At 39.2% G+C, this 20,799-nt stretch overlaps 1 protein-coding gene across 5 annotated transcripts in view; it reads left to right on the forward strand.

The window, feature by feature from the left end:
• The window catches only part of nvl (nuclear VCP like), a 50,198-nt gene that overhangs the window by 22,488 nt on the left and 6,911 nt on the right, over positions 1 to 20,799 (forward strand). For 3 of the 5 annotated variants that reach the window (XM_031321585.2, XM_031321582.2, XM_031321584.2), the window contains exons 14-20: positions 1,243 to 1,543; positions 5,416 to 5,637; positions 7,044 to 7,148; positions 10,819 to 10,881; positions 13,780 to 13,899; positions 14,847 to 14,946; positions 20,002 to 20,108. In XM_031321585.2, the coding sequence (XP_031177445.1) occupies positions 1,243 to 1,543; positions 5,416 to 5,637; positions 7,044 to 7,148; positions 10,819 to 10,881; positions 13,780 to 13,899; positions 14,847 to 14,946; positions 20,002 to 20,108 (1,018 nt within the window). The remainder of the gene's footprint in view (positions 1 to 1,242; positions 1,544 to 5,415; positions 5,638 to 7,043; positions 7,149 to 10,818; positions 10,882 to 13,779; positions 13,900 to 14,846; positions 14,947 to 20,001; positions 20,109 to 20,799) is intronic. The other 2 variants (XM_031321583.2, XM_031321586.2) reach the window with 1 other exon arrangement.

Consider the following 20,799-nt stretch of genomic DNA (forward strand, 5'->3'; position numbering starts at 1 on the left):
TACTAACAAGTCTGCAGGGGTTTGGTTTATGCTTAGAATTGCAGCAATTTCAATAAGAAGCTTTAAGATATTTCTACCTTCAAAATTACAGTTCAAGTTTATTTACATCAGAGCTAAAAATGTAAAGTTGGTCCTGAGGACAGAGTGACAGGAAAATTCATAAGGTGAACAAAATGGAAATAGTTCATCCTCTGGGGGAGCATGAATGTGCTCAGGAAATGTCATTGTAATCTGCCTGTTTGATTTCTTTATGTATTTATATTTCTGTGTACAGAAAGGTCAGGGGTAGCGCCGCAACCATAGATATAGAACATCTATGGCCGCAACTAAAGGTTATTTTCATAGTCGATGAATCTGTCAATAATCTTCTGGTCTATAAAATGTCAGAAAATGGTGAAAAATGCCGATCAGTGTTTCCCAAAGCCCAAGATGACGTCCTCAAATGTCTTGTTTTGTCCACGACTCATATTCAGTTTACTGTCAGAGGAATTTTTACTTGTTTTCTCAAAAAATGACTCAAACTGATTAATCAATTATCAAATTGTAACAGTTGAGTAGATTCGTTCATTTTAATAGATGACAACTAATCGATTAATCTTCGCAGCTCTAGTCTGTGCACAAAAAGTAAAATAAGTTAGTGACACCTGCATATTTTATCTATTTAATAAGACTATGTCCAGTGGAATTGCATTCAAATCATGTTTCATGAAGATTTCTTCCTTCTTTGAAGTGAACACAGGGATTAGGGATAGATGGATTATCGGCCCTGGCCGATTCTCGGGCCATTTTTTGGCAGTTTGCAGATGATCTGTATCTGCCTTTTATTTGCCTGATAAACGATAAAGTTAATTAATTAAAAAGTGCGCTACTTTGGCTCGGCTACAGCTCTGTATCTGTCCCTCTGCTTCGGTTTCACTCACCACTGAGTCTGACTTAATGTCCCACCCACAACACTATCTGACCATCTTTTGGGTACTATGTTGAAAAGTTTATAATTTATTAAATAATTGCTTAAAGTATTTAAACAAAGTTTTGTGTTGGAGTTTGTAACATTCCAAAATCTTACTACTAATCTAACTACTAATAATCGGTATCGGCCTTGAAAAAACAGTATCGGTCGATCCCTAACAAGAATATTTGCAAATCGTTAGGATTCAGGCATTTGCCAAATTATCACAGTTTTTTGACTGATGATATTCAAACCGTTTGAATACTGAAACCGAATGCTCTGTGTTTTGTCAGGATCTTGAAGACGTTGTGTCGAAAGCTGAAGCTGCCGGAGGACTTTGACTACCAGCAGCTGGCCCGGCTCACCCCCGGCTACGTGGGTGCAGACCTCATGGCTCTGTGCCGCGAAGCTGCCATGAGTGCTGTCCACAGGGTTCTGCTGGAGATAAGAGGACAAAGCCGGAGCGCCACTGAAGAGCTGTTAACAAGCAGAGATCTGGCTGAGGCTGCTGCGAGCGACGGAGAGGTCCGAGAGCAACAGACAAACGACACAGACCCAGTACCTGAGGAAGAGTCAGGACAGGATCCCCTGCAGGTAGGAGGAGCTCCAACAATACACCTCACACACCTTTCACTCAGTATCCTACTGTACTTCTTGCTCAGTCATAAGATAATGTATGTTTTCTGAAAAGATGCAGGCAGTTAATGTTTTATATGCTTCATGTTGCTGGCCGACGTTCATAAAAACTGGCTTGCACTGGTGTTATGCATAACTTTTTTTATATTAATAAATGTCCCTTACATTCAAGCCATTGCCAAATGAGTTGATAGAAAGCTGATTAAGACTGTCAGCTCCACACAACTCTCTCTGTATTTCTTAGTATGGCTATGTTCAGAAGATTGTGTCGTCCGGCGACTTTCCCGCGCAGAAACTCGAGTGAGGGTAATTACCTCTTCTGAAGAGTCCATGTTTTTTTAATACTCCATGTCCTCCTTGGCAAATAGCAACTGTGTGGGGGTGGTGTGCCTTCCTTCACGGAAGGCTTGCGTCATGTGGACGCACCAACAGTTTTGTTGTCGTTACTTAGAAAACTCATCGGGGAGACAGAAAATATGCACTATAGCTTTAATAGCAGCTCTATGCGGCGCCATTTGTGCCTGAACACCGTCCTTTACTGCGACGTAACGCCAGTGTGCGTCTGTTTACACTTTGTTTTTTATATTTCAATCACATTTTTCCCACTTTATCGAGTACAAAAGTTTTGAACAGACATCAGTGTTTCCCACAGATTAGAAAGCAATTTGTGGCGGGGGGGAAGAATACTTATTTTCGTACTTATCACTAGGGCTGCAACTAACGATTATTTTAATAATCGATTAATCTGTCGATTATTTTTTCGATTAATCGATGAATTGGATAAAAAAAACAAAACAAAAAAGCATTAATTTACTAACTCAACTCAATACATACTTACATACATACTTGTTGTTTTAGTTAATAGTTGTGTAAAGGTAAGTAACCCAAAGAGCAGATACAGACCACACACACACACACACACACACACACACACACACACACACACACACACACACGTTCACTTGAAGCTTATTCATTAAAGTATTACCATAATTGTAGTAATTGCAAGTTAAGTTCATTTGTACACCACATTTAAACACAGCTTAAGATGCCCAAGTGCTATAAAAGAACTTTAAAATGAAATTAAAAAGTACAACACACACAAATATATTTGTCAACAATAACTGATATGGGACAAAGCACAGAATATATACATGACAATAGATTGAAAAATGAATGGGCCAAAAAAGGCGAGTGAATAAAAACGTGTCTTTAGTCTTGCAAATCATACCACCCCTGCTTTACTACTGTTATTAACGAGCTAACGCTAGCTTGTCATGCTTCTCAAGCTGGATAACGAGTAAATACCACACCAGCACCACTGGAGGGACGTTGCGTTCCTCACTTCAAAACGGAACAAAAGTAGGATTCTGTAGTGACTTTACCCTGCTGTTGAACTCCCTTCCTCCTCATCACGGACTCCAACATGTTTACGTTTTAGGTGCTGAATCATCACCGTGGTGTGCCTGTGCCATGCTGTGTTGCTTTTGCTTATCTTGCAATTAACACGTTTTCGATTTATTTAGTGTGAAATGCTCCCACACGTTGGATGACTTAGGTCGTACTGATTTCTCTGCCTCCGCCATGTGTTTCAGAACAACGTTACGGGTCTCTCTGGTCTCTCTCCGTATTTCCTCTCCACCCGCTCTGCTCTTTTTTCTTTTCTTTCGCTCCGCGCCGCTCCGCACGGCACTCAACTCAATTGCTTTTATCTCCGCGACTGAGTGCCGTGTTGCGCGACACAACGAATCGATAATGAAATTCGTTGCCAACTTTTTAAATAATCGAATTTTATCGATTTTATCGATTCGTTGTTGCAGCCCTACTTATCACGCTGTTGGATGCTGTCCTCCTCTGCTACTTCAATGCCTAATGAATCTATCTCTCTATCCTGACCCTGTCTTTCACTGGTTGAAGCCTGAAAATATTGTAAGCAAAGTAATAACATAACTAATTACACTGGTCAGACTGTTCAGCTCTGTTTCAGACTGATACCTCCGGTTCAGGCTGGTCCTCATCCTCAACACGTGCCTTTTTCAGTCGCGGAAAATACTTTTCAATACTCATCTGGATTGAAGCAGCAAACATTTAGTGTAAGAGTAAAAAATGACATAACATTAATACGTTTATTTGATTCACAACTGCTACATAGTGTTTTGACCTCGACAACCCAACTGCATTTTACCGCAAACTTGCGACTAGTTAACTTTCTAAAGCAGGCGCAATCGCTTGTTTGCTAAGAGTCGGGTTGGGAATTTCGCCAGCCGTCTTCTCTCCTTATGGAGACAGACGCTGTGTGCACGGTGGGAGGAGCTGTGTGTGTGTATGTGAGCGAGACGCAAGTGACAGAGAGACGGAGGAGAGCAGGGAGAGGAAATCCAGCTGAACATGTTTTTAAATAGCGTTTAAAAAAAAAAAAAATTTTAATAACAAACGCAATGTGCGGCGGCCGGTGTTGATAGTGAGGCGCACCGCCACACGTTAGTCTGTGTGGGAAACACTGGACATCTGTAGAATATGTTAGTACATTACAATCCATCTGAGAACATGACTGCCACAAATAGCACTGATAAAAGCAAATAATTTAAATTAGGAAGTGAAATAATCAAATTGTATAAAAAAAAAAGGATAGGCTGTCTTATAAAAGAGTCTTGTAAAAGTGTGTAAGAGAGGATTACTTAGAATAATTTTTTTGAAATGCTTTAAAATGGGAGGAGATCTACTTTTTTTTGTAAATAATATTTTGCCAGCAGAATTAAATTGTTTTACAAGATATTCAGTACATTAATATTTGTGGTCATGTTCTCAGTCTCAAATATGGCTTAACATGTAATGTGATACTTTAGTACATTTTAGGAACAAATATTACTGGGCATTTACTTTGAAGCCCTCTGCAACATTTTTTTAACAGATCATTTGCATTTTGTCCCTATTGTTTGTCTTTGTTTCTGTAACTGGAAGCTCATTCTGAGCTGTGCTCCTATTAACAGAAGCTCCTTTTACAGCTAAGAAAATAACAACTCTTGGATGTGTGCCAACCTAAAGTCTGTGTAAAAATATGTTTAAAAACTCTATTTTCATTGTGAAAACTTGGCCATGTCATTTGGTCATACATAATAATGTAGGTGTGTTGCCCTGCTGTGTTTCATCAGAAAACATTAATAAAACTATAGTGCACAATTGTTTTTATTTTTTTAAGCAACTAAAAACTCTATTTGAGCTTCCATTGCTTGTATGTTTTATTAATTAATTTGCAAATCAAGACCAAAAACAAAATACATACAAAACACAGTTCATTATTAGTTACTGAAGCATATTCCCCTCTCAAAGGCAGAGCTCCTTCTTGTGAAATAATTCTAGTCAAAACACAGAGGGCTCAGCCCAGTTAACTTTAAAAGAGACAATCAAATACCTTAGAGTGAGCTGTGCCTAATTATATACACAGCATATGCTATATAAATATACTATATACATAGCATATAGTCTAAAAGGACAAAACAGAAATGAACAAAACAAAAACACCAGCAACAAAAAATAAATATATAAAAAAGATATACAAAATCATAATGTTGCACGTGATTAGATTTTTTTTCCCTAGGACATAAACACTACAAGATAAAGTGTTGTTAGTTGTTGTCATTACTTAGAATTCCTCATGGGGGCGGCAGAAACTACGCACTATAATGTAATTTTTGTTCCTGTCAGTTAGTCTGAGAGTGATAGCAGTTTCGAGTTCTGTGTTTTGAATTTTGGTACTGCGTTTTTTTTTTAAATTGGCTTCTATTTCCTGCTTCCCTGTGTCATTCTAATGAGTTGTGTTATGGGTCCAGCAGGGGGAGCTCTGGCACCTGCTGCATTTGCTGAAAAGCACCGAGACACTGTCGGAGGAAGAGCTGGCCGGCCTGTGCATCCTCATGTCAGACTTCAAGGCCTCTCTGGCCAGTATCCAGCCTTCAGCCAAGAGGGAGGGCTTCGCCACCGTGCCCGATGTCACCTGGGAGGATGTGGGAGCCCTGCAGGACATCAGAGAGGAGCTCACCATGGCCATACTGGTAAACACACAGCAGGCACCTTCATGTTTAACATTCATCATCCAGACTGAAAGAAGCTGCATCCTTGACTCTGGGATCTTTACCTTTTTGTCAAACTTTAAAAAAGTTATTGATTAAACTCCCTGAGATGAGCTTTCTCATTTTCATATCATTTGTTACACAGAGACCCTCTCACCTGCATTTTTTATCATATCAGAAATCTTGATCTTTAAAATCTTTTTTTGCCGTCATCTTTTTATCTTGTTAATTTGTACTTTGTTTGACCCATCCTTTGTCACATGCAAATGATCTGCTGGGACCATTGAGTCCTGCAGGATAAAGAATAAGGGAGAGAGCTCTCTCCTGTGTGGTCACATATTATTCAGGATCAGTAACGGGCTGTTTTGTGGTAAACCTTGTCAGTGTATCCATAGATTGTCATGTTGAGTTATTCCATGACTTAAGACATCGTCCCTTTAGGGTAATTTCGATATTTTTTTACCTGGATCCTATTTTCACATGAATTGTTGTCTAAGTGACTAATGTGAAGAACACTGTAACCGGCAGCTGCGAACCGGGCTGCAATGTAATTATATATGGCAAATGTGAACCGTCTATTTCCGAGTGCTGTTTTTGACACTGACTCACTGGCTCAGATTGTTATTCTTTTTTTAAAGATAATTTTTTGGGCATTTCTGCCTTTAATGAATGGGAGAACTCACATATGAAAGGGGAGAGAGATGGGGAAGACATGCAGGATACCTTTACAGTTCGGAATTGAACTCTGGACCTTCTGCTTTGAGGAATAAACCTATATATATATATATATATATATATATATATATATATATGTATATGTGTATATATATATATGTGTATATATATATATATATATATATATGTATATATGTATGTATATATATATATATATATATATATATATATATATATATATATATATATATATATATATATATATATATATATATATATATATATATATATATATATATATATATATATGTATGTGTGTGTATATATGTATGTATGTGTGTGTATATATATATATATGTATGTGTGTGTATATATGTATGTATGTGTGTGTATATATATATATATGTATGTATGTATATATATGTATGTATGTGTGTGTATATATGTGTGTATATATATGTATATGTATATATGTGTGTGTGTATATATATATATATATATATAATATATATATATATATGTGTGTGTATATATATATATGTGTGTGTGTATATATATATATGTGTGTGTGTGTGTATATATATATATATATATATAATATATATATATATATGTGTGTGTATATATATATATGTGTTCTATTGGAACTATTCTATGGAGTACAGTGGTGGACTGGCCCTGGTGTGATCTGTGTGTGTGTCTGTCCCCTGCAGGCCCCGGTGCGGTCTCCAGAGCAGTTCAGAGCTCTGGGGCTCAGTGCTCCATCTGGTGTGCTGCTGGCTGGACCTCCAGGATGTGGAAAAACACTGCTGGCCAAGGTTCCCCACCACACCAACACAAATATACCCAGTAGTTAGCGGAGTACCACAGCACTCTTATATCTTTGAACAGTTGTACTCTATCTAGTATTCTGTAATTGTCTTTCAGCTTATCACAAATTTCACAAATAATTTTTAATCAAAATACAGTTAGGTTTGGAAATATTTGGACAGTGAAACAATTTTCATAATTTTGGCCCTGTGCGCTAACTCAATGGATTTGAAATGAAATCATCGAGATGGAATTGTAGTGCAGACTTTCAGCTTTAATTTGAGGGTATTTACATCAAAATTGGAGAAAGGGTTTAGGAATTGCAAACATTTTCATACATAGTCCCCTCATTTCAAGGCACTTAAAGTAATTGGACAGTTGAGTCAAATGCTGTTTCATCCGTCAGAGAGATAGCAGAAACATTAGGAGTGGCCAAATCAACAGTTTGGTACATTTTGAGAAAAAAGGAACACACCGGTGAGCTCAGCAATACAAAAAGGCCCGGACGTCCATGAAAGACAACAGTGGTTGATGATCGCAGAATCCTTTCCATGGTAAAGAAGAACCCCTTCACAACATCTAGTGAAGTGAAGAAGACTCTCCAGGAATTAGGCGTATCATTATCCAAGTCTACCATAAAGAGAAGACTTCACAAGAGCAAATACAGAGGGTTCACCACAAGGTGCAAACCATTCATAAGCCTCAAGAATAGAAAAGCCAGATTAGAGTTTGCCAGAAGACCTCTAAAAAAGCCAGCCCAGTTCTGGACCAGCATTCTTTGGACTGATGAAACTAAGATCAACCTGTACCAGAATGATGGGAAGAGAAAAGTATGGAGAAGGCTTGGGATGGCTCTTGATCCGAAGCACACCACATCATCTATAAAACATGGTGGAGGCACTGTAATGGCATGGGCATGCATGGCTTCCAGTGGCACTGAGTCACTAGTTTTTATTGATGATATGACAGAAGATGGAAGCAGCCGCATGAATTCTGAATAGAGATGCACCGATTACAATGTTATAACCCTAACATAGCTCTCTTCCACTTCGCCTGACAACTCTTCTACAAAACAAACAGCTCTGACATAACAGATCTCAGACCATAGCTACACTCACTCAAAGCAGATAGTATGCATGAAATAAAAACAGGACACGTAATTTCACTGTAGTGTTTAACTACGCTAACTAACCGTAATAGCGTGTAATGATGAAAAAAACAGACAACGGCTGTGTCTCAAAGATCGGGCAACAGCTGGGACGTTGAGAATCCACGCGCGAGAGGTGATGGATAGTTCCAGTTCGTCATGTATTCACTTCGTTGAAACAAGAGAAGAAAGCCTCACTGATGTGAAGAACAGGACAGAGATACATATATAAATGCTCTCTGCCTGCCATATGCCAATGCTCCGGTAAGTCCACTCTCTGCCCCAGCTGCCTGCACATTTGTTGACAAACTCCCACAAACGACTACGCACGCAACGGTGAAATGGCGATTTATCCCTTTAAATGTGAATAGACAACATATTGCTCCTCATAACCACTGAAAACTGTCAAAAATATCAAAGTCCAATTATTATGGACGCTATCTGACATTAAGTGTTTCTGCTTCACATTTTCAGCAGGGCAGCGGAGCGGCTGTGGGTTGACTCCACGGTTGTCATGTGCTTTATAAGTTCTAACGTGAAAAAGCTTAATGTGGTTTAATGTACCTAAACAACGATCAGTTATCACCAAATTTCTCTCTCATATTGCTCCTCATAACCACTGAAAACTGTCAAAAAATCTAACCCAAAGTCCAATTATTATGGACGTTATCTGGCATTAAGCGTTTCTGCTTCATTAGATTTAGATCATTCACTTTTTTTTTTTTTTAAGGCCATCTTAACTGCAAAGTGCTGCGGGAAACCCTGTCGTTGGTATGATTGGTAGAAGGACCAATTGATCCAATTGCGCCCAGAGGCATTTGAGCAGCGTCCGTTGGAAATGGGCTGTGAATGAACCTTCCCCAGACCCACTCTGTTACAACTGAGAAGGGTCTAGTGTAGGTCTGTCACTATAACAAATTTTGGTGGATGATAAATTGTCCCAGAAATTATTGCGATAAACGATAATATTGTCGCTGAGAGATCGTTTTCATCTAATATAATGATAATGGCATAATAATGCAGGTACACCTTTTCAGTCTTTTATTTCTAAAGAATATTTAACACTGGAATTGGAAGACATTGTAAATATCCACAATAAATGAACAAAACAACCAAAAACAATAAATAAAATGGACTCTCATTCTCTTAACAAAAAATGCACTGGAATAAAAACCAAACACACGTGCGTGTAGTTTCTTTTTAGCATCTCACATTACACTTTCAGTGTGATGACGTCCTGTCACTGTTCCAGTTGCTCACCCTAAAGGGGAGAGAGAGCGGATGACAGTTCGCTTGATTTCAGTAGAGCAGACGGCTCTGCAGAGTCGTGTAGTTACGACTTTATGACTTTTCATAAACGGCTGAAGGAGTGGCGGTGCGCAGTGTACATAGCGAAAACCCTGTTGTGCGTCTGCCCTATTTCTGATACCGTGGTGGCGGAGGAAAACAAACAAGCATGCAAATGGTAATTATCGGCCGGAAAAATTATCGAGCTCATTTTTATTTATCATGCGATTAATTGATTTATTGACTATCGCAACAGGCCTAGTCTAGTGTCAACCAGGCTAGTAAATACCCTCAAAATAAAGCTGAAAGTCTGCACTACAATATCACCTTGATGATTTCATTTCAAATCCATTGTGTTAGCGCACAGGGCCAAAATTATGAAAATTGTGTCACTGTCCAAATATTTCCGAAACCTAACTGTAGATCCTGAATGATCAGTTTAGTCTGATGTCTGTTGGAGGCCTGTATATACAGTATCAAGTATCTCAGAACCAGTCCTAGGAATGGCCAGGAAAATCTGACCAGGACTAAAACCGCTTCAGTCTTCAGAGAGCTGAGAGTAGGACTTGCCCAGGGATTCCACCAGGCACAGATGTGCCGCATTCTGGCCACGCTGTGGTTTTGTTCTGTCATCCACCATGCATCATTCCACACGGGATGCGTCCCAAGAGTGGGGCGTTTTGCCTGCCCAGCTCGCAGATTTAGTTGTTTTGGTCATTTTTCCCAAATGTTTGTGCCTCTACCATAAAAGTAAGTAGTCTCCATAATTAAACGACTTCTTCCATTTACTCCAGTTATGAACAACATGGATCAAAGATTTGTGGCTGTGTATTAGTTGTTTAAATAATGTAGTGATATGATATACGGTGGGGATTCTTCACAGGCTGTTTATTCTGAAAATTGACCAGATGCTCTAGCCACTTCCTGTGCAACGCCCCTCGGCTCTGCAAAAATTAGACGTAGCGCATATTTTTTGTTGCGACTGGTGGAATCTCAGGCATTGTTTTGAGTGGCTGCGATTGTTCCGGTGGCCTGGTGGAATGTAGGGGTCACGTATTCATTCATTTAACTTCTTGCACCTGCAAGAGTGTTTAATGATAAATCTTTTGCATTTTGACACAAAATCAAGTATCGTTCATGCATATGTTAGAACATTTAGTAATAACATTTTGTTTCTACAAAGAGCAAGGCTGGTCATTGTCTCACTGTGTCTCACTGCTGGTTTCTGTGTTGTCTCCTGACAGGCAGTGGCCAATGAGTCAGGCCTCAACTTCATATCTGTCAAGGGTCCAGAGCTGCTCAACATGGTGAGTCACTGAGCTGCAGGGACATGTTGATGTCCTAGAGGCTGCCTGTGCATTGTTGTGGCGTTCGTACAGCCAACAGACTCTCGTTTATCAACCTTTAACCACATCTCTGAGAGGCTCATTCAGTTTGTTCTGCTAGCATCGCATCAATGTGCAGCAGTAGCCGGCGTTTCTGTTTAACGTGATGATTTGCTCCAACCTTTTATTAATGTGTTCCTTTTTGCCAGCCTTTTTTTCATGATATCCTGCTGGTTTGTGTTGTTCTCTTCAAAGTAACCCTCGCACACAATATTGTAAAAGATCTTGGTGCAGTAGTGCTCAACAGTGACTGCCCACGTTTTGAACGGCTCTGGTTCCTAGGGCTGCCACCTCTTAGTCGATTAGTCGGCTAATCGGTCGTTTTGGTCTTAGTCAACTAAGATTTCTTTAGTTGATGACGCATTTTTTATGCTTATTCATGCTTAATTACTCATTTCCAAGAAACGTATGAGCACATTTCTGGTAAACACAAGATTTAAAGTGGTGCTTTTGCAGGATTAATTGTGGAGAAACTCAGTTTTACAGATGGTTAATTAACTACATTTATATTGTGCTTTTCTAGTCTTAACCATCTCTCAAAGAGCACAGCTCTGTCGATTACATCAACTAATCGATTAATCGACAAAATCATGTAAGTGTTAGTCGACTAAGAATTTCTTTAGTCGAGGACAGCCCTACTGGTTCCGGAAGTGATTTTCCTCGTTCAATTGCTCCATTGACTTTTCATTTCATAACTTTTCCATTGAAGATGCTCAGCGGGGAAAATAAGTATTGAACGCGTCAACATTTTTCTCAGTAAAGATATTTCTGATGGGGCTATCGGTATGAAATTTTCACCAGATGTCGGTAACAAGATATCAAAATAAATAAATCCATACATTAAGTTGTGTGTAATAAAGTGAAATGACACAGGGAAAAAGTATTGAACACAATTGCTGTAATTTATTTATTACTTAGTAGAAAAGCCTTGGACAGCTTCAAGACACCTCCTGTATGAAGAAACTAGTCTCACACATTGCTCAGCTGTGATTTTTGCCCATTCTTCCACACAAACTGTCTTCAAATCTTGAAGGTTCCGGGGGCATCTTCTAGGAACTCTGATCTTCAGTTCTTTTCAGAGGTTTTCAATTGGATTCAAGTCGGGTGATTGACTTGGCCATTCTACCAGCTTGATTTTCTTTCTCTGAAACCAATTGAGAGTTTCCTTGGCTGTGTGTTTGGGATCATTGTCTTGCTGAAATGTTGACCCTCATTTCATCTTCAGCATCCTGGTGGATGGCAGCAGATTCTTATCAAGAATGTCACGGTACATTTCTCCATTCATCCTTCCTTCAATTATATGAAGTCTGCCAGTGCCAGATGCTGAAAATCAGCCCCACACCATGATGCTCCCACCTCCAAACTTCACTGTTGGTATGGTGTTTCCCAGTATGTGATTGGCTTGTCCAGATGTTGTGCAGCAAACTTTAAGTGAGCTTCCACATGCCTTTTCTTGAACAGTGGTGCCTTGCATGGTGTGCGTGCATAGAGGCCATGGCGGTTGAGAGCAATACTAATTGTTTTCTTTGAAACAACTGTACCCGTTTCGTCCAGGTCTTTCTGAAGATCTCTGCAAGTGGGCCTTGGTTCTATGACAACTCTTCTAAGTATTCTATGGACTCCTCTGTCAGAAATCTTGCGAGGAGCACCTGGTCGTGGCCGGTTAATGGTGAAATGATGTTCTTTCCACTTCCGGATAATGGCCCCAACAGTGCTCACTGGAACTTTCAGAAGTTTAGATATTCATCTGTAAGCAGTGTCATCCGTATGTTTTTCTACAATAAGCTTGCGAAGGTATTGGGACAGCTCTTTGCTTTTTCCCATCATGAAATGCTTTTTGAGTGACACCTAGGTAATATGAAACCTTTTTATAGGCCCTCAATTAGGACTAATCCAGCTGATATTAATTTGCACTAATAGGGGGCAGGATTGCTTCCTAAATACTGACAGATTTCAGCTGGTTTATTGGCTTCCCATGCCTTTTTACACCCCTTTTTCTTCATGTGTTGAATATTTATTCCCATTATCATTCCACTTTATTATACATAACTTTTGTCATGGACATACATGTTTTGATTTCTTTGTATGTGTGGATTACTTGGGTTGTTACTGATATCTGGTGAAAATTTCATTCCAATTGCCCCATCGAAAAATATATTTACTGGGAAAAATGTTGACGCGTTCAATACTTATTTTCCCCGATGTATATAAAGAGTTTTAGGCCTGGAACCAAGCCAACCAGCTACGAGATGAATCCAGATCATAAAACAATTTGAAAACGGTTAAAAAGGCAAAGGTACGACACTGTGTACATAAACAATTGATACCAGTTTTATAAAATGTATTTAATTTAACAAACACTACACATATGCACACATCTTTTTATACATTTTTTCAGCTCCTACTACGAGTTTTTCCTGCATGCCTCTACGAGGAGTAACATTAAACAGCCAATCAGCAGCATTATTAGATCTTGGTAGAAGCATGCTGCATGCTTATTGGCTCACTAACGCTGATGAGATTTACTCCTTAGGTATTGAAATTGGGTATTGAATGGTGAGGCATATTTTGATACTCGATACTATGGAGGCAATTCGGTCGGTGCCTAAAAAGTATTGAATTTGTTACCCAGCCCTAGTTTAGACATTATGACTAATAATCAAAATCCTTATGGAGGAAATGAATGGGATTTTCACTTCCGCAACCACACAGTTGAGCTCTATAAGTCATCCCTGTTGTCCTTATCTATTGCACCATGAGTCGAAGAGGGCTGATGTTAAAACCACCTGGTTGCACTAACTGATGGATCTCTGTTTGCAGTATGTGGGAGAAAGTGAGCGCGCCGTCAGACAGGTATTTCAGAGAGGACGCAACTCTGCTCCTTGTGTCATATTCTTTGATGAGATCGATGCTCTGTGTCCTCGGCGCTCAGGCCATGAGGTGAGAGGGATGGGCATCCTGACTTGAAACGAATCCATGAGTATCATGTTCAAACTATCAGATTCTACAATGCAACACAGCAGCTGCGTTGTGTGGAGCGTCCGGTTAGTGGATGCCGTTGCAAACACTAGGTGTATCATAAAGACAGCGCAAGCAGTCAGGGTACAGCAGCAGAGGGGTCGGGGTGCATTTCCTTTGTGGAGAGTTGATGCACATCCACCTTGTGAAATATAATATAGTGGGATTTCCAAACAACTTCAATAACTGCAAACAATGTGTTCAGGTGTTGCATGTCATCTGCCGTCAGTTGTTACTAAGCGTTTATTCTTAAAACAAAAGAGTGAGGACTAGAGCTGCAAAGATTATGTGGTTAGTTGATCAGTTGTCAACTATTAAATTAATCCAACTTTTTTGATCATGGATAAATTGGTTTAAGTCATTAGACATTTTGTAGACAAAACAAAACATTTGAGGATGTCATCTTGGGCTTTGGGAAACACTGACATTTTATAGACCAAACAACGAATAGATTAATCGACAGATTAATCAACAATGAAAATATTTGTTGGTTGCAGCCCTAGTGAGGACTCTTTAAATGCTCATATATTTACTCTATATTTATTGATCATTTTTGTAGGAGTGGAAATCTCTCTAAACTATGACTGGAATAACTAAAAGTAGAAAATTCTGACACTTTTACATAATTGTAAAAAAAAAAATGGGACCAAAAGTACTAAAACTGCAGATTTGAGACTGTTTCATGCGTAACTAGAAGACTGCTTTTAAACAGACAAAAAAGGTTGACTATCTTCTAAATATAAAAAAAATCACATTTCTTATAGCTGTAATAGGAACCCATTTATTGATTTCTACATGATCTGCTGTATACCTATTGTTTATAGTGTGTGTGTGTGTGTGTGTGTGTGTGTGTGTGTGTGTGTGTGTAGTCAGGAGCCAGTGTGCGGGTGGTCAACCAGTTGCTCACAGAGATGGACGGCTTAGAGACTCGACGGCAGGTCTTCATCATGGCTGCAACCAACAGACCAGGTACACATCCAGTCCGACCCTAGTCTCTCATTGCCAGGCCTATCTCCAAAGCACTGTGGCTACATCACACATACATTGTGGGATAGGAGAAAAAACCGCAAAACAAAACACCACATACAATGAGTACAGAATACAGTAACGTGAGCTATTTAAATTAGCTGGATACATGGTTAAACCTCATTTGCTCTTACCAGTGTATTGCCATGTGTGCTTCATCCACAGCAATCCCACCAATCGGTCCCAAAACGTCCCAATTAGAGAGTAAATGCCTTAAACATATTATTTGTAAATCTTTACAATCATCCCCCGAAAGAACCAAGCAGTTGTGCCACGTTGCATGATCCAAGTGTTGTTCAAAACTTGCCATTTTCAGCATGTAGCTTGCTAGCTCAAAGTTTGTTGTTGTTTTCCGAAGTGAGTTTAAGAACGGCAACACACAGAGAGAGGAAGGTGAGGGACATGCGCCGTATGTCAGGCAATTATTCTGGAAATGTTGATCCAGACTAGTCAGACCTGAACCCGTCAGCGTAGACATGCTGAAGTTTGATCCAAGCTGAGGTGGTACCAGTTTCCTGGTACATCAGAATGGGAGGACTGCTGGAAGAATTGTATTACTGCACTAAGTACATTTTTGATGTACTTACTTACTTTTTACACCAATACATTTATCACTCAGATAAAGAAAACGTATACGCTTAAAAAATACATTACATTGTTAAAGATTAAACCAGTGGTTCTCAGTGGCGTAAGGTAGTTAGGACGGGGCTCCAATGCATGCTATTATGACTAGTTATGAAACACACACACACACACCCACACACACACCATTAGGTGTATTTATATATTGAATTTTACAGTCAAATGAGTTATGAGTTAGGCTATTGTAAGCAAAGTAGAAGAGGAAGCTATCAGAACCATGGTTGTCTGTGGACTGGAGACTGAAAAAGCCAAATGCTTTGCTACCTTCTCCTCCTGTTCTTTTTTCTCTGGTCTTTTTTTCTAGAGCCACTTTTATGTTTGAAAGGCATTCTCAGCTTGACAGGCTCTTACTGTTACCGATTTTGCACCTAAACTAGCAAGTAGAGCTTAGATCGGCCCAAAAAATCAAGCCCGAACCTGCCCGAGCACGTTGCGTCCGAGCCCGGCCCGACACATTAACTGTAATTATGAGCCCGAGCCCGATTTAAACCCGACAATTTTTTAATACGTGGGCCTTTATGACTGACGTTCTCAACTACAATTCAGAGTTGTTTGAACTACAGAAATGTGTTTAGAATAATACAACAAGGACGAAGCATGTAAACTGCGCTATTTGTTTAGAATGGAACGGATCGCAAATGGATCTGAATGAAGAAACGTAAAAAAAAAAAAAAGAAACAATGATGAACAACATATTGTTGTCATTGCCCACGACTTGTTTAAACTGCTTCCATACCTCCGACTTTCCTCCACACTTGCTCAAAGTTAATTCTCCTGTTTTTCTTTTTTTCTTTACATCTTCAAGCTCCCGGTGTGATGCGTGCGAGAGGAGGAGACTCCGCGCATGAAGTGCTGCATTTTGTAACTGCAGCCTAACTTTTGTAGGCTACACATTTGTTACTTTTATATATATATATATATAATATTTCTGATTATGGCATAGCTTTCTCCCCACCCAAATAGGATAATAAGGTAATGGATAAAAAAAAAAATTGCTTGATCAAGGGCCCGGCCCGCCCCGAGGATGTGGCGGAAAATAACGAGAATCTAAACTCTACTAGCAAGTACTGTAGCTACCATATGTCATATAGTCTTGTCATGTGATCAGATATACTTAGACATTAGACAACATCAACATACATATTACCCAGAGATCATCACTGCATATCTGTATATGACAAAATACCAAAGAAAATACATATTATTCATTTAATTGAATAGTTATTATAGTTTATTTATAGCTTTTATAGTTTATGTAGAATAGGCACATATATAGGCATGTCATGTGATCAAATATACTTAGACATTAGACAACATCAACATACATATTACCCAGAGATCATCACTGCATATCTGTATATGACAAAATACCAAAGAAAATAAATATTATTCATTTAATTGAATAGTTATTATAGTTTATTTATAGCTGTTATAGTTTATGTAGAATAGGCATATACTTTTGTAGTTATTGATTGCTACTGACCTTTTTTACCAAAAAAAACATGCGGAGACGGGGTTGCCTTTTTGAGGGGGGTATATATATATATATATATATATATATATATATATATATATATATATACATACATACATACATACATACATACATACATACAGTACTGTGCAAAAGTTTTAGGCAGGTATGAAAAAAATGCTGTAAACTAAGAATGCTTTCAAAAATGGAAGTGTTAATAGTTTATTTTCATCAATTAACAAAGTGCAGTGAATGAACAGAAGAGAAAACTAAATCAAATCAATATTTGGTGTGACCACCCTTTGCCTTCAAGACAGCATCAATTCTTCTAGGTACACTTGCACAAAGTTTTTGAAGGAACTCGGCAGGTAGGTTATTCCAAACATCTTGGAGAACTAACCACAGATCTTCTTTGGATGTAGGCTTTCTCAAATCCTTCTGTCTCTTCATGTTATCCCAGACAGACTTGATGATGCTGAGATCAGGGCTCTGTGGGGGCCATGCCATCACTTCCAGGACTGAATATAGTTCTTAATGACCTTGGCTGTATGTTTGGGGTCGTTGTCCTGCTGCAGAATAAATTTGGGGCCAATCATACGCCTCCCTGATGGTATTGCATGATGGATAAGTATCTGCCTCTATTTCTCAGCATTGAGGACACCATTAATCCTGACCAAATCTCCAACTCCATTTGCAGAAATGCAGCCCCAAACTTGCAAGGAACCTCCACCATGCTTCACTCATTATTGTACTGCTCTACAGCCCTTCGGCGAACAACCTGCCTTCTGCTACAGCCAAATATTTCAATATTCAATATTTTGACTCATCAGTCCAGAGCACCTGCTGCCATTTTTCTGCACCCCAGTTCCTATGTTTTCGTGCATAGTTGAGTCGCTTGGCCTTGTTTCTATGTCGGAGGTATGGCTTTTTGGCTGCAACTTTACCATGAAGACCACTTCTGGCCAGACTTCTCCGGACAGTAGATGGGTGTATCTGGGTCCCACTGGTTTCTGCCAGTTCTGAGCTGATGGCACTGCTGGACATCTTCCGATTTCGAAGGGAAATAAGCTTGATGTGTTTTTCATCTGCTACACTAAGTTTCCTTGGCCGACAACTACGATCCTCAACGTTGCCCGTTTCTTTGTGCTTTTTCAAAAGAGCTTGAACAGCACATCTTGAAACACCAGTCTGCTTTGAAATATTTGTCTGGGAGAGACCTTGCTGATGCAGTATAACTACCTATATACTATAATTGGTTGACCATACACCTGACTACAATCCTACAAAAACCCTGACTTTTTGCAAATACCTAATAAGAATTTATGCTGGTTTGAAGGCAAAGGGTAGTAACACCAAATATTGATGTGATTTAGATTTTTCTTTTGTTCGCTCACTTTGCATTTTGTAAATTGATAAAAATAAACAATGATTATTTATATTTTTGAAAGCATTCTTAGTTTACAGCATTTTTTCACACCTGCGTAAGACTTTTGCACAGTACTATATATATATATATATATATATATATATATATATATATATATATATATATATATATATATATCTCTCTCTCTCTCAAATGGGCATATATCTCTCAAATGGGCGTATGTGTGTGTATATATATATATATATATATATATATATATATATATATATATATATATATATATCTCTCAAATGGGCATATATGTAGCAAATGGGACTATGTTAACTTAAAAGTGTGTTCCTTTCTGTTCTTCTTTGGACACTGGCGTATACCAGAGGTGGCTATCTGAAACAGTTGCAAGGGCCCGTCCAACACATTGTTGAAGGGCCAACTCTCTCTACGGGGCCCCCGACCACACGGGCCTCTGCACTGTCTATATTTATGGTTCTAAACCTTTATGGCTTCTGACCGTTGTGTGTAGTTGTTACCCCTTCTTTCACCTCCCATTCATTATCTTAACACCCGATTTACGGAACAACACTCACGGTTTGGAATGCATGTGAACCACGGATCAGTTGCAAAGTTTAACCATAATAATAGTGTGAAATAAATGTTTACTGTTGAGTAGGCTGATAAATCTATATGGAGGATTGCTGTGAAAAGATACAGGCAACACATATTAAAAACCAGTGCTAATAGAAACCTGACGTTAGAGGCAACAGAAGCAATACTGCGTGTTACGCTTGTTAACACTAAAGTTACACTTAGCAGCAGGTAATGTTGAAGTTAGCCTACCGTTAGCTAGTAGCTGGATTAAATACGGTTAAAATGCTGAAAGCTAAACGGTGTAAAAGTGTGACTGTATTTCACTGTAGAGGATTCCAACAGTGGGACAGTGTGCCGCTAAAGCTATGAACTAAAAGACACAAACTAGCACTATGGTCACTGCTGTTGTCCGAAAAACTAAAGGTTGCGTTTACTTAAAACCTTGTGGTGCATTCAAAGTTATTGTAAAATACCCTTTCTCATCTGTTTTTGTCATTTAACACAATTTACTGGTGAAAGAAGTTATTATTGTTAAAAGTTATTACATTTTTATTAAATCATTTAAATTCCCCCCTTTTTTGTGCTGATCCGAAAATTGACACAATCCCTGACTCAAAACCGTGATCCGAACCGTGAGTTTTATGATCCGTTGCAGCCCTAGTATATAAAGTAGTTCAAACTAGCTCCACCTTTACAATCTACAACAGTCAAATGCTGCTTAATGTTGTATATCTAGTACAGGAGACATTTTTCTGTGGAGAAATTTGACTTTTGACACTTATAATTATACTGAAAATACATCTGTACTTTTACAGATGTAGAATTTTAAATGCAGGACTTTAAACAATTTTTACATTGCTGTATTGGTACCTTTAATCATTGTCAGATGTATTTGTCATCTTCTTTCCAGATATCATCGACCCTGCAATCCTGAGGCCAGGTCGTCTAGATAAAACCTTGTATGTGGGTCTGCCACCTCCTGCAGACCGCCATGCCATCCTGCTTACCATTACTAAGGTACATGTTAACCAGAGATACCAGACAGGGCCCCAAAGTACACAGATACAAGTAAAATTAAAGCTGCAAGCAGCGTTGGACGGGCCCTCGCGCCTCTGCGCCTCGGGGTTACTGGTGGACACTGCTCCTTGCGATCATGCATTTGCGCGGCACTCAGACACTGCAAATCGTCACCATTGAAAAGGTAACTCTCTGTTGAGATCAATGATACCTCACACAATAATGTACAAGAAACGGGTCATTAGTTATTAAAGGGGGCGTGGCTTGATCATATGGGGCGGGGCAAACCATCACCAATTAAAAAGGAACTCTTTGCTGAGTTCAATGATACCTCACACAATAGTCTACATAAAACAGGTCACCAGTTATAAAAGGGGGCGTGGCTAAAGCTTAGGGGGCGGGTCAAACCATCACCAATGAAGAAGAACTCTCTGTTGAGTTCAATGACACCTCACACAAGACTCTACCTTAAACGGTTCAAATGTTATGAAAGGGGGCGTGGCCTGAGTAATTGGGCGTGGTTAAAGTATAGGGGGCGGCTCAGTATCACATGTCAACCACACATAAGTTTCATGTAAATTGGATGATGTGTTCATAAGGCTGATTTCCTGTTGCCAGCGGGGGGCGCTATGACCAAAAGTCAATATTGGCCTCTAGATGTCCTCAGGCCTGCACTCTTGTTGATTGTGGC

The sequence above is a fragment of the Sander lucioperca genome, chromosome 15 (genome assembly GCF_008315115.2).
Source record: "Sander lucioperca isolate FBNREF2018 chromosome 15, SLUC_FBN_1.2, whole genome shotgun sequence".
NCBI classification, from domain to species: Eukaryota; Metazoa; Chordata; class Actinopteri; order Perciformes; family Percidae; genus Sander; species Sander lucioperca.